The sequence below is a fragment of the Ostrinia nubilalis genome, chromosome 20 (genome assembly GCF_963855985.1).
Source record: "Ostrinia nubilalis chromosome 20, ilOstNubi1.1, whole genome shotgun sequence".
Lineage (NCBI taxonomy): Eukaryota > Metazoa > Arthropoda > Insecta > Lepidoptera > Crambidae > Ostrinia > Ostrinia nubilalis.
Genome location: NC_087107.1, coordinates 13,539,598 through 13,554,750, shown reverse-complemented (window position 1 = coordinate 13,554,750; position 15,153 = coordinate 13,539,598). Strand labels below are relative to the sequence as shown.

Below are 15,153 nucleotides of genomic sequence, written 5' to 3'. Positions count from 1 at the left end.
CTTTTAGGTCCTTTCTTAGGTCCATCCGAGATTCCGATACTGTCAGAGAATCTTTGAAAGGTACTGTACGCCTGGACGAGATGAATCAGCCCTGGCACCACCATAAATGCTAGGGCATATCATCAGGTGTGACAACCCTCGTCTTTTATATTAGTGTCACTGATCTAGGTTTGTATCTGTCCGAGAATCTGTGAAAAGTGGAGTAAAGGAATCCTTGAATGGAGAGGATAGGCCTGGTTCTGAATCTGTCAAGGAAAGGTAGAGCAAAAGGGTTCTAGACCAACGTCAGTTTCTGTCAGAGAATCTGTGTAAGGTGGAGTAAAGGTTTTCTTGAATGGAGACGACAGGCCTAGCCTCGTATCTTTCGAAGAATCTTCGATAGTTGCAGTACGGGGATCTTGAATGGGGACAGTAGTAGATCCATATCAGTCGGAGATCGAGACGCACCGGGATGTGTACGCGTCGCTCACGGGCACGGGCCGGCGGCTGCTGGGCTCGCTGTCCTCGCAGGAGGACGCCGTCATGCTGCAGCGCCGCCTGGACGAGATGAACCAGCGCTGGCACCACCTCAAGGCCAAGAGCATGGCCATCAGGTGAGCACCACCTTTCTTTTGTTACTGTTATAGACCTAGGTCCGTATCGGTTAGAGAATCTGTAAAAAGGTTGAGTCTGGACGAGATGAACCAGCGCTGGCACCACCTTAAAGCCAAGAGCATGGCCATCAGGTGAGCGCCACCCTTCTTTTAGGTACTTTTTTAGGTCCGTTTCAGTCAGAGAATCTATGAAACGTGGACGGGAGAAGTTGAATCAACGCTGGCACCACCATATCTGCATCATTCGTTGTGAAAATACCCTTCTTTTATGCATATTAGTGTCCCTGATATAAGTCTGTGTACTCGTATGTCTGGAAATCTGCAAAAAGTGGAGTAAGGTAATTATTGAATAGAGAGGATAGATCTAGGCCTGAATCTGTCGGAAAACCTACGAAAGGTGGAGCAAAGGGGTTCTTGAATTGAGGCTCTAAACCTAGAATAGATGACTAGATGATAGTACCTATTGCCTTTAATTAGACTCGAACCGACGACCTTACTCTTACTGGGCGATTGCGCCTGCCACTATTCTAAAAATCATTTTCTAAATATACTTCGATAAACGCAAAAATCCCAATTACCTAAGTACCAATACACTTCGCCCCTTACTTAGTCTACTGACTCTACAGAGGGTCTATACAGGGTTAGTTAGAATTCAGATGTCTAATAGGCGGTCATAGACAACAGCCAGCTGACGCGTCTTATCCGTGCGCACGCAGACGTGACGTAACAGATAAACGGACAACTGCACTTGCAGGTGTTGCCAACTTAGTAATTCACCACATTTTCGTGGCAAAACAAGACCTTATTGCAAGGGCATAAAGTGCCACAGTGTGAGGCTTGAAATTCGTGTACCGTCGACAGCACATCTGAATCTGACTGTTCATTTTCGCAAAATAACACCTATTTCAACTACCATAAAGTGCCAGTGTTAGGCTCAGTGTTCTGTTGTATGCAAATTTAGTACATCTTGTGGATTTGAGTTGTCAACTACCGATTCTGCTTTAGTGATTGGGCTGTGTCCTGGAAGACGGAGAATCGGAATTTATGTTGCCTTCTAGCTTTCATTAATTTTGTTTTGGTTTTGTAATCGATGCAAGGAAGCAAATTGATGATTTCGTCCATGACTAGTCAGTTAGAAACACATGAATGTCTTGGTAACACCATGCCTTAATTCATTAGATTCGCTTCTTTTTCAAAACTGTCTCTAACCGGAATTTGAACCGTGACTGCGTGTGCTCCGGGCGGTTTGCTCATCTACATGTTATTTACAAAACAATCATCCCAAACCATCACCCGAACGTCAAAAAGTCCCAGCTGTGACATTTTCAAATTACTCCATATTTTGCGAAATTCGTTTCAATTCGAGCGAAGATTTATCCCCCAGTTTATTAAAACCGGTGTCGGCACGTTTGATTTATCGACATTTTAATTTTTGCAAGGTTCATTTATTCTGGTGCCACGTCCCGCTTAAGAGAAATAATAAATTGGGGATTTCGGATTTTGCCTATTTGATTGTTTGGACTCCACAACCCATTCGGTGAAGTGATAAGGAATACATTTTGACGAAAGTTGACAACCGAATTTGCATCCTACAATATGAGTTTTTTTAAACACTTTTCGATCTCCCCCAACATGTCTTCTGACGAGTCCAATAACAGTTTAACCATCCCTCCCGGGACAAACTTGACCTTCACTGATTGGGTTTTTAATGGCGGTCAAGCTGTAAATCCTGGCAGCACAGGAGTTGCAGCACTGGGAACGAGAGGTGGGAATAGTCCCGTAAACACTTTAAATAGTTCATTTTCATTCCAACAATTTCCCTTGAATTCTATGAGATGACTCATGAAAAGTTACGAAATAAGTAATCACCTCTGAACTCCTTACTATTTTTGTATGCTTTGTTTCTGTCTCTCATAAAAACGACGCCATTACACAAACAATATTCGTTAATAAATTACGACCACAGTCCATTTTCATCAACCCACTTTCATAGTGGGAGCACATCTGCGCCAATGAAACTTTTCTGGCGTTTTACAAATTAAACACGCGTCCAGTTTCCGAACGTGTTCTGAAATGTCACTCGCGAATGACAGATGGCCGTTTGGCGGGAACGCGACTGTCATGGCGGGAATGTGCACTTTACGTTTTGTATTTTATTCAACGTTGACTGTTATTCATTGGGATTCGTTTTTTTGTGTTTCATGCGTGTGCAGAGCGATTCTTTTGATGGATGGATTCATGGGGACTTTTTAAATTTATACGACACCCATGCCATGTCGTATAAATTTAAAAAGTGCCCATGAATCACACCATATATTTTTATCATAATATTTAGGTGCCTCGTTCACCATATCTCAGTAAAGTGTCAAGTAGGCAACTCTGACAAGACTTTGACGAACTGGTGACATAGGTAAAATTAATAATAAATTCTTGTTACTTTTACTTGCAAATAGTGTTAATAAGGAAGTACCTAAGTAACTACCTACTTAGAACTTTACTCGGGGAAATCGTGAAAAAGGTCCTTAATAACTAATTTAAAGTTTAATTCGTTCCCACCCAACTCCTGTGTAGTTAGGATCTGCAGCTTGATCGGCAATAAAAACCTTGCATTAAGTTTTAATAAGTCTACAAGCAAATCCATTATGTGAGTAATATTTCCACGAATTTTTAATGTCCCATGAATGAACCGTCACGTTTTTAACATTCGAACAATCTGTCCGCACGATAATTCTTCAACTTCCCAAGGTCTGCACGCATCGATTCTACATCCCCTCCCTTGAGGGGGGTGTTGTGTTCGGATAAATAACGCGCATAATGGTCCCCCCGTTCCCTGATCGGGAATAAATTAACGCAGATACATCTTTTTAATTCATTATGTAGACGAAATGCAAGATAAACGCTGTAGCTTTCAAAAGCCAGATGGAATTTCGAATTTAACAGTTAATACGATATACTCGTCCATTATTTCCTTTTTTATCTCATACTGTGATGAGTAAAATTTGTTCTTAGTATTGTGAGTAAATAACAGACAAACATGGAGTCTACAGTTCAATACTCAATAATTTATTACTTTACTACTTCGCTCACTTTAGGTCTAATAAAAATTATTCACTCGTTGAACACTTGTTTAAGGTGACGTTTAGTGTGGAAATGTCACTTTAAACTACCGTTTAACGAGTGTGTAAGATTTTATTAGTAAGGGGGTTAGAATTAAAGCAGTTTTATACAATGTGGACCCAGTTAGAGCAAAACTTTTGGAAGGAGGCAAAACGATCTTACCAGTTTCATTAAATTAAATGTAGGTAACCGATTGAGTTTGGTAGAAATGTCAATTTTCAAGTGTTATCAGTTTCAAGCATTTAAATTCGAAAATGAATAGAAATTTTCAACTCACGTTATTTAAAATACACCGAAAAAAACGAGAATTCGGCCATAATCATCTAATTTGAGAATTTGACACTTGTAAAGTATAAAATATGTATCCTACAGGACTTTATCCGCACCCGACAGGATTCGTTAGGACAAATCGCCCCAGGCCCGCAATTAAGCAGGTGAAAATTAGGGTGCGGCCAATTTGAAGGGAAATTATTAGGGAATTTCGCGTCACTCCGCCAAAATGTACAGGGATGGATTTTAAAATAAATTAAAGTAGGGAAATTGTATTCGCCACTCAATCGAGAACTACTTTATCTTATATAGAAATTCGGGGGATATTCTTTGTGCGAATTCCCTTTATGGAAAAGCTTTTGATCTTTTCCTATTTAGGTTATGGAATTGTTTTAGCGATATTAAAAGAACGGTTACGCCTGATGCGAATTCGCCAGCAATTTCTCTTTGCGTCGACATTGCTAATTCGTTTCAGTAGGAGTAATTCGATTGCGCCTTTTGTCTGTCAGACTGAAGCGAGCTATATCGGTGTTCAGTTAACCCAATAACTTGTCAGTGTGTCAGTCACAGGTTCTCGTCCCGACATTGATAGTCTGATAGAGCATCCGGCATTGTCTTGCGTTAATTGACTTGATTTTAGATTGCTTAGTCGACTGTTAACGTGTACACGTCTATCCAATCATGATCCAAATTGTGTAGTAGCTTGATGATAGTAGGTAAATTAAGTGGGTATACGCCATTGAATATTACAAATACGTTTCCAATATGTATTCTTCTTAGTTAATTTGGCAAATATAAAATAGGTCTGCTCGTTTGCCTCCTGTCACATAAAAAAGATGCTTATAAAGAATGATAACAGTAAAAATTAAATATAAAAGTACACAATTAATATAAATTGTATGGGTCCCAAATTAATTGTAAAGATTTTTATGGGTTTATTTAACAACACAGTAAAACAGTAATATCTGCAATGAGCATAATAAAATGCACTCGCGGTGTTTATTCGAAAATAAATAGAGTAATAAATATCACTTAGCCATTGAGTTGAAATTGGCATTGGTTGTTTATTGTCGTGAATTAATTTAGAGCGACAGCTGGGCTCGTTGGATATCCAGGCCGATTATTTAAGTTACAGGATAAAATAGGAGAAGTACGGACGACGCCATCTCAAAGCTAAACACTGGCTTTATGAAGTTCTGTTTACTTAATTTCCACATGTTTAAGACTGAGTTGCACCATCTAAAATAACGATAACCGATGTTTTTAGTATGGAGTTTGACAGGATGTTTGTTAAAATAAGATGGTGCAACCCAGCTTACTTTTATAGGGTGGCTCTAACTGCAGTTGTGAGTTTACCTCCCTTGTGACAATCTCCAACTGCAGCTAGGAATTATTTTAATGTGGGTTGCTGTAATTATAATAGTACTGCGAAAGTATCTTTGTCTGTCTGTTAACTTTTCACGCTTAAACCACGAATGGATTTAGATGGAAGTTGTTACGTACAAAATAGTTTGACCCAGGTAAAAACAGGATAGTTTTCATCCCGGTTTCGGAAAAAGTACGAGCGCAATGACATTTTTCGGTCTCAAAGTTAGTCAAACTGACATTTACGCGGGCAAAACCGCGGACAAAAAGTATCTAGTAATATTTTAGACATAATAATAATTGAGTTAGTCGTCAGACAACACTGTCCCCGCCTACCCGCAGGCCTGCTAATCCCGCATAGCTCGGTCCCCAACTATCCCGCTAGCGAAACAATTTTCGCCATTATTGCATGCCCGAACTCCGCGGTTAAGTACGGCTACAATATCATGTTTTGCATTAAGATCCTTTACTGCTTGCGGGAATTATGGGATTCTTTTGAAATTGTGCTTCTTTTGGCTACGACTTGGAAGTGAATTAAATGTTCTAAGATGCTGTTTTTGGTTGATTCGAAAGATTCAAGCTTATTATTGGTTGGCAGGTTATATTACTATTACTAGCGGCAGCCCGCGACTTCGTACGCGTGGATCCCGTTTTACCTCCTTATGGGTGGAGTTTCGTAAAATCCTTTCTTAGCGGATGCCTACATCATAACATCTACCTGCAGACCAAATTTCAGCCCGATCCGTCCAGTGGTTTGGGCTGTGCTTATAAACTCTGTGATATTTAGAATGTTACAGTATGACCTTTTCAACCGACTTCAAAAAAGGAGGAGGTTCTCAATTCGACCCGTATGTTTTTTTTTTTTTCTATGTTTGTTACCCGATAACTCCGCCAATTATGAACCGATTTGAACAAATCTTTTTTCGGCGTAGGTAGAGTTATTCGTCATCTCGCACCTCTAAAGATGCTAGTTGGCACCTTCTGTTTTTTATGTCATCAACTCGCACCTTTTTGAAATCTGACGTGTTTATGTATAGTCATCTACAAAAATGTTTTAATAAATTACTTAAACATATGTGTAAGCCACTTGCAATGAGTTGAGTTTAATAATAAAACAAAATGTACTTTTCAGATAGGTTTATATTCTAAATCAACATGCTAATAAACATAAATCGGGAAGAAACAAATTATCAACAACTAGCGGCCGCGTGGACCTCGTTTAATTACTAATGATGATGATAGATGGAGTTTCACGGCTTCCCCCGCATGAATAATTTACGAACGTCAAATTTTTTGTCCAGCGCTGTAGATTTTAACCAGTGACGATAGATGGCGCTTTTTACCCACGTCTTATTTATTTATTGAAATTTAGTTGGTCACATATCGTCATAAAATATAGCCTATATGTTAATCTGGGTTATAAACAATAATACTGTAAATTTTGAACAAAATCCGTTCAGTAGTTTTTGCATGAAAGAGTAACAAACATTCAGACATCATGACATCATCCAAACTTTCGCATTTATAATATTAGTAGGAAGTAGGATATCACAATGTCCTGAGGATACCTAATACCTAGTATGTAAACTGTCTACTAATATTTAAGTAGGTATATTTAAAAACAAAGCTAGATTTCTAGCTATTTAGTAATGGCAAATTATAATAAGTCAAGCCGCAGATAATTTTTTTTGCCACGGCATCTAACCTCAGATTTTATAACTAAGCCACGGGATATTAAAAGGGTACAAATATATTAATTCGCGTTCTTTTAAATGCCACCTAAATATCCCAAAGAAAGTGTCAAATGAAGAACAACAATTATTATTACCAATTTTACAATTAGCTAACTAACATTTACATTGTACAGCTTTTACAAACAATCCTAAAAAAATAGTTCAAGCGAACTAGAGAACATCAAATCTTATAAATTTAGCTTCTGAAATAATACATTTGTATTCTTTTAACATGAAAAATGGCCAGGCAATGAAAATGTACAGAGGGAAATGCTTGGAACATAATTTTTAACATTGTAACTTTGTTTGGATTAGCTAGTTAGGGGATGAACATTATCAAAAGTTCTCCACCGCAGCCTTTGAAGGTCCCATTTTCGCTTATATGTCAAAAACTATCTAAATAAAAAACCAAGCATCCTAGCGATATGAATACTTCTAGAGAATTAAAATTAATTTAATTTGGAAGTCAAGTTTTTGTTTATCTTGTATAGTTTTCGAGATATCTGCTCTTCAAAGTTTTGTAAAACATAAACATTTTTGCCTTACATTTTCAAACTATGAAGAAATAGTTGCCATAATTTATTATTAGATGACAAGTTTGGGTTAGGGTTAGGACAATGTTGTTTTAATCTACCCACAAAATTTAATAAAATTTGAATTTGTGGTTCCTTAAAAATTCACAAAAAATGTTAGTATGGAAATATTCAATTTTCGTAAAATTCTTCTTACAAAACGCTAATTTAATAAGTAAGGAACTAGTATAAATAATTCCTAATAAAAGTCTATTAATTGCAAACAAATAATTTGAATTTGAATAGGTAAATAAAATTATCTCTTGGTAGAAGAGAAAAGAGACACGAGTTTCATACATTTCATACAAAAAAAAATATGTTTAAATATCCGTTGTTTTTTTTACTTTGCTTAGTTTGGGACTAGAAGCGTAGCGTAAAATGTTGAAGGATATTTATTTATTTATTTCATTTTAAAGGAGTAAGAATGGATTTAAGTAGAAAAAATATGTCATTTTCACTTCTTTTCAGTTATTTTACAACGTAAGAAAAACCAGATATTCCACAAAACGAATGTACATTTATTAGTCTAGGTCTTTTAGTTTCGACGTCATTGTTGAACAAGGATACCCCTTCCCAGTGGTTCCATAGCGCGGTTAACATGCGAAAATGCACTGATTCAAAGAATCCCTTAAAGTTTGATCACTACATGCCCAACACACTGAAAGTTTTTAGTTTCAATTCGTTTTTATTTGACTGTACTTTTGAAAAGGTGCGAGTTGACGAACAAAATAATAGGTAAAATCGGAATTTCCCAACTCGCGCCTGCTAGCGAGTTTGACAGGTGCGAGATGACGAACAACCCACCCATTCTAGTTCTAGCTAGCGCGTCACATTCGCACAGTAGGTGTTTCATGGACTCCGCATGTTCTCCACATGCTCGACAGCTGTCATCCGTAGTTAGGCCCATTTTGTGGAGCATGTGGTTTGTAGTGTAGTGTCCTGTTAGCGCACCCGTGATCACTCGGGCTTGCCTTCTGTTTCCATTGAGTATGAGCTTTTCCCATGATCTTGTGTTTCCAACTAGGAATAGTTTGGAGTGGCTCATACCGTTGGAGCTTTCCCATTCAGCTCTGTGCTTCCTGGATATATATTGCCTCATGGCCATGTGTAAAGTGCTCATAGATAAGGGCACTATCGGCTCTGGCCCAATAGGTGCCGCCTCTGACCCTTGTCTCGCTAGACTGTCGGCTCTCTCATTGCCTTCGATCCCAGTATGTCCAGGTACCCACATGAGGGTCACCCTGTTGTGCCTTCCAAGTTTATTCAGTGCCAAGATTGCCTCCAGAACGAGTCTGGATCCAACCCTCACTGAGGCAATGGCTTTGAGTGCTGCCTGACTGTCACTTAATATGTAAATGTCACGCTTTTTATGCGCCTGTTCTATATTCCTTACTGCGCACATTATTATAGCATAGGTTTCAGCTTGAAACACTGTTGCAAACCTCCCTAAGCTTTCACTGTGCTCAGATTGTTTGGAGTAGACGCCCGCTCCTGTTCCTGAGTTCATCTTGGAGCCGTCAGTATACCAGATCAGGCTGTCTTGTTGACGTTTTGGTCCTCTTTTCCAGTCTTCCCTTGTTGGTATAGACACTTTAAAATCCTTGCTAAACATGTACCTAGGCTGCATTGTATCACAACCCATGTCCATTATTGCATCTAATTGAGGATCGCTCCCCATCCTTGTGTGCTTGGTGCAAGGTTTGGATGTACTCCAAAGTCCCGCCCCCTTCAGTCTGTGCAGCGCCTTCCTTGCTTCTAGCGCCAAGTGCAGTGGGGGCAATCCCAGAATAATCTCCAATGCTGCAGTTGGCGTAGTTCTAAACGCACTCGTTATTGCTAGGCATGCAGTTCTTTGCAATTTGCCCAGTGCCGTTCTGCACGTCTGTAACCTAATTCTAGGCCACCAGACAATGCTGCCATAAAGTATTATTGGTCTCACCATAGTTATATAGATCCACCTCATCACTCTGGGTCTAAGTCTCCATGTCTTCCCGTATGCACCACGACACATTCCCAGCACTCTCATAGCCTTAGCTATGACCGTATCTTGGTGTTTACGCCATGTAAGTTCCTTGTCTAGGATTACCCCTAGATATTTCACTTCATTGGTCCAGGTTATTTGCTTACCATAAAGGTAGAGATGTCCTAGCCCTGTTGTATTTGTCATTGTTGTAAATGCAATAGCATTCGTTTTTCCCGGATTCACCGAGAGGTGGTTTTCGTCACACCACTCTTCCAGTGTGTTGAGGGCTCTTTGCATGATGTCTGTCACAATAGTTGGGAACTTGCCCCTTACCATAATCACCAAATCATCTGCATATCCAACCGTGTAGAGTGGTCCTTTGTTAAGTTTCACAAGTAGTGGTCCCATTTAAATTTAATAATAGAAAAAACAACCCCCAAGGGTGGAAAATTGGGGATGAACTTTTTTATACGCAATATCTCCGCCGATTATAAATCAATTTGAACGATTATTTTTTTGTTGAATAGGTATTATCAAAAAGGTGGTTTCATGCGAATTTGAAGAAAATATTTCACCCCCAAGGGTGGAAAATTGGGGATGAACTTTTTTATACGCAATATTTTAAATTTTTAGTTTTTTTTTTGTGTTCACGCATTTGAAGTCGGTTTTATTTTTTTTAAAAGTTAATTATTACCATATTAACATATACATACACGACCAATCAATCAATCGAATTACCTAACAATAATCTAACATTAGGTATTCACAATCTTGACATTCCATTCTATTGGACTGTCTCTACATATGTTAACATCATGTTCACGTTGGATTGTGATGTTTTCTTCCTTATATTATTAATCTAATTTCAAAACACTAAACGCCCGTATTTATAAACGATGTTTGCTTAAGTGACGCAGCAAATCGAACGCACAGCGTTGAATAGAGTTCTGTGATTGCTTCATGTGTCACCCTGTGCGTCCACGCGCACTATGAGACCTCATAGTAATGTTTGTGAATACGGTCGTCATACACCATAGTCTAATAATGAGACTGTTGTCAAACTTTTATTCGATATTCGACATCATTAGAGCTATATTTCACCGGGACACCATGGCGGCGCAACCAGTCGCCGGCTACCAACAAAATGTTACAGCGTTGCGCAACCAAACGGACACCAGTAGGCCTAAGATGCGCGTCGTGGTAACTTTTATCGACGTTAAAATGTATTGACAAAATCAATAAAATAGCGTGATAGCCGCTTATCACGGCGCGCATCCTAGGCCTACTAGTGAGTAACTCTCTATAGAGCTGTATACGTTTTGTTGGTAGCCGGCGACTGGTTGCGCCGCCATGGTGTCCCGGTGAAATATAGCCCTTAGCATACACTTACCTGTAATGCTACCTGTAGTAACTTTACCATAACCTAAACTATTTTTTCCTCAGTTTAATCCACTCAACCATCAGAACAGCCCATAAACTACCGGGGCCACAAAACAGGCGTAACCGCAAGCAAATCCGAAGCTTGTGATAAGTACAGTCGACCACATAAACCTGATTTTACTGCTCACTCCGAGCGATATAGAGCTATAAACCTGTAAATCACCTGGACTCTAACTCTTGAACATAAGGTTCAGTTTAGTTTACTAAACAATTGAAGACCATCCGAGATACGTTTTCAGTTGATAAAACATGTATCTCGGTTGTAAAGTGCATTTGATTCCGTTTCAATTGCCAGTAAAATGGCCGCGTTGTGGCCATAAAAATGGCGGTCGTGGGAAACTACTTCTGCATTTTCAATAAAGTAAACCATAAACGTAGTTTACTAGAAATTGTTTATTGAAAACGCTTTTATTTACAAACGTAAAGGTGTCTGTGGTTATTTGAGTTTTAACACTCGATTATATTACCCTGCGTAATTGGTAATTTTAAAGGTTTAAAATACTTACAGAGATGTAATCTTCAGTAAATATTGGTTTTTGATGTGTTTTTATTATTATATACATATTATTATTATAAAACAAAGTTGCTTACCAAGTTTCCTGTCTGTCCCTATGTATGGATAGATCTTTAACTAAGCAATGGATTTTGATGCGGTTTTTTTAATAGATAGTTTTTTAAATAGTGAGTCAAGAGGAAGGTTTTTAAGTATAATACATTGTATCTGTGCGAAGCAGGGGCGGGTCGCTAGTTGTAAATAAATGTTTATTTTGTCAACTTTTGTTTGGTAAACTAAAGTCACTTTATTTTTCTCAATCGTGCAATAACTCTTTTAATATAAATAAAGCAAATCTACCCGCGTTTTTAATGTCCTCCCACAAGTAGACGTTTTGCACACACAATAGCGTCATTGTGAAGTGACGTCACTCGCCATTTAGCAAGATGGCGGCGGAAACAGTTTGCGCATTTTATGTGCGTTCGGTTATAAAACGGGGACGTAATGGTCCGTGACCCTCACTCGGCATGGGGCACACTGAAAACCAGCGCCGTGGCCTTCGTCACCGTGGGCCACGGCATATGCTGAGTGGGGTCCCGTTGCAGTGGGCATCTTGTTGGTGGATGGGTGGCACTGCTCAGTTTACTCTTGTTTTTATTTTTTCTTCTTCCATTATTATGTGCCACTGTCATGTCTATGTAATTGCCTGTATTTGTGTGATGTCCATTGTAATAAATGTGTCTTTCTTTCTTTCTTTCTTTCTTTCAATTAATTGTTTATCCTTTAGTTTATTTATAGGTAAAACAGAGACGACAGAAGTGAGGTTTTATTTCCAATTGGAGCTTAAAAGTGTTTTATAGTTAAATGAAACTTGATTTCCACTGTAGTTAATAATTCTTCAACGGTCAATTAAAAAGTATGCTACTATTAATAAAGTTGTGAATATAAATAATATTTTTTTTAAATTTATATTACGTACTTACCTAATTATTTCAAAGATGATGGAAAGTAAAGTGTTAAAACATACTAAGTACAAAGACATAGTACACCATTTCAGCCACAGGACGTCCACTGTTGAACATAGGCCTTCCCGAATTATTTCCATATCGCCCGGATGGTAGCGGCCTGCATCCAGCGCCTTCCTGCTACCTTTATGAGGTCGTCGGTCCACCGGAAGTCTACCCAGAGGGTGGACAGTACTAAGTGTTAATTAGTAATTTCCCCCTTTAATATTTTTGCACACAACTGATTTTAATAGTTTGTGAATTCAACAAACTGAAATTACTTAACAGTTAATTTTCGTCTATTTAAAGAAATAATTGAGGTCTTCACCATCAAATTGACATCAAACATTGAAATCCCCATTAAAGCTCCCTTTGCGGACAAAGCTCACACGGCGTGTTTAACTTGACCGCGCTGATCAGGTGGTCGCTTTGTCCAAAGCTCGAAACTCAAAGCTTTGATGACGTCACGGTGGCCTTTGTTGCTTGTTTTTGGACTTTTAAATTTAGTTTTGACCACTGAACTCTTGGTCATTTCATTTGATTATCTATCTAATTTACTTTTAATTTATAATTTGTATGTTTAAGACGCGGATAAATATTAATCAGTTAGCAGCCTGCCATACAAACATTTAACAGGTAAATACTACATTAATAAAATAGGAGAAAGAAATAGTTATAACAAACACAGAATGCTGCTCAATGATGATTACAGGTTACCCAAAAACTTCAGGTTTATGTACCTATTTATTTCATGTATTAGTATGTTTGCAAAACCCCATTAAAATACATATACTTGTTTAATATTTATTAACATTTCTTAAATGGCTTAATTAATCCAACTTATCCAACTCATAAAATTAGTTTCTTTACTACTACACAAACCCAAAACCTAATTAAGACTTCCAAAAGTAAATCGAAACCCTCAAATAAGTAGACCTATTAAAATACTCAAAGGATTTGTCAATTCTCACATAATTGTCAAGCGATACAGGACTGTATTCCCTAAGGCATAAGACAAGAATCTCTGTAGTTTGAAGTTCGTGTAAATTTAAGCAATATTAAGTAAAACGAGAAAGTGTAAAACTTGCTGCCATTGGCTCAAAAGGAAAGCCTGAGATTTATAAAATTGGCTTTAGAGTTGGGACTATTCGATGTCGATAGACTTTTAATTTTTTATCGACGGAGTTTGCGTATTTATTTTAGATGAGGTTAATTCAAGTTTCAATGATAACTTTTGCTAATAAGAAAAAGAAAGCTACAAGACAAGCTGTTCAACATAAAAATGGTCAAATAGCTACCTAAAATAACTTTAATTCACGTTAATCTCATCATACGATCCGTGTTAATTTTTTTGAACATCTTCTCTATGAATTATGAACAAATATCTCACTTCTTTCAATAGGCATAAGTTCATCATAGGCAATTTATCATCGTTGTTCATAGAAACAACTTCTACTATCGACATTTGACATAGAAAATTATATAGGTAATTGAGAATGTAACTAGGTATGCAAAATCACTTGAAACCTATGTTACAGTTAAGCTTTTACATTTACAAATACATTAGTTTTTATTTCATTCAAAAATATCCAGTAGTTATGATTTTATAGGCATTCAAAGTTCGCTTAAATATTGAGTCCCGCCGACGGTCACGTGACCCCGCGTGACGTACATTCACAGTGTCCGCTCACTAGAAAACGGATATAAACATACTTAATTACATTTTTTTTTTGTAAATACAAACTTATTATACATATTAACACCCAGACCCATCACAGAAATTAAAATTGAACCAAACCCAAACTTGATGCGATTGTGTCGTTTTATTGCGAATTACCTTCCAGCTTCATCATTAGACCCTGATTACTGTATAGAATTAAAATACTCATCAATACAAAAACGAACGAGCCCAAACTCGATGCATTTAAGTCGTTTTATTATAGAGTTCTTATGGCCACCTTCCAGCTCCATCATCAGATCAGCTCCATGTCATCATAATATTGCATGGTCATCCAAATCACATGTGTTTGCGAAATTTCAGCTTAATCGGTTGCCTGGAAGTGGGTCTTAATTCAGCTTGCAAGATTCCACCCATACAAATATGAGCCAGTCACTGTAATATGACGTCACGCGCATAAAATGGCGGGCTGGCCGCCGCCCGCACTTTTAAAATTCAATATCTTGGAAACTAATTGACGTATCGAAATAATTCTTTCACGTGTATTTTTTATTTTTAACAGAGAATACGGAGAGCTAAAAACCAAAATTAGTGAACATTCTTCATTATCATCGTTGTTCATCTAAACAATTACAATATTATCGACACAGAAAATGTCGCCCTACCCTCACCCAAAGTCGGCTTAAACATATTAGAGAGCAGAACCTCGGCCAAAATTTCAACAATTGCGCTTATTTCGTGGCGTAGCCAAGTTTTTGAGTTACCGTCCCTCCCGCGATAGCTCGCGAGGAAACCTCCTTTTATGGGGCCTTATTTTATGGCAGATGAGTGCCAACTTTGTAACAGCTTAATAAAATTATTATTATGAATATTTAGTAGGTTTACGAGCGATTTTATAGGTTTTTGAGTGTATGAAACTTGTAAT

General features: G+C 37.9%; 1 protein-coding gene across 1 annotated transcript in view; it reads left to right on the top strand.

The window, feature by feature from the left end:
* Positions 1-402: 402 nt before the first annotated feature.
* The window catches only part of LOC135081915 (dystrophin-like), a 105,754-nt gene continuing 91,003 nt past the window's right edge, over positions 403-15,153 (top strand). Inside the window, exon 1 of the mRNA XM_063976697.1 lies at positions 403-593. Coding sequence (XP_063832767.1) covers positions 403-593 — 191 coding nt within the window. The remainder of the gene's footprint in view (positions 594-15,153) is intronic.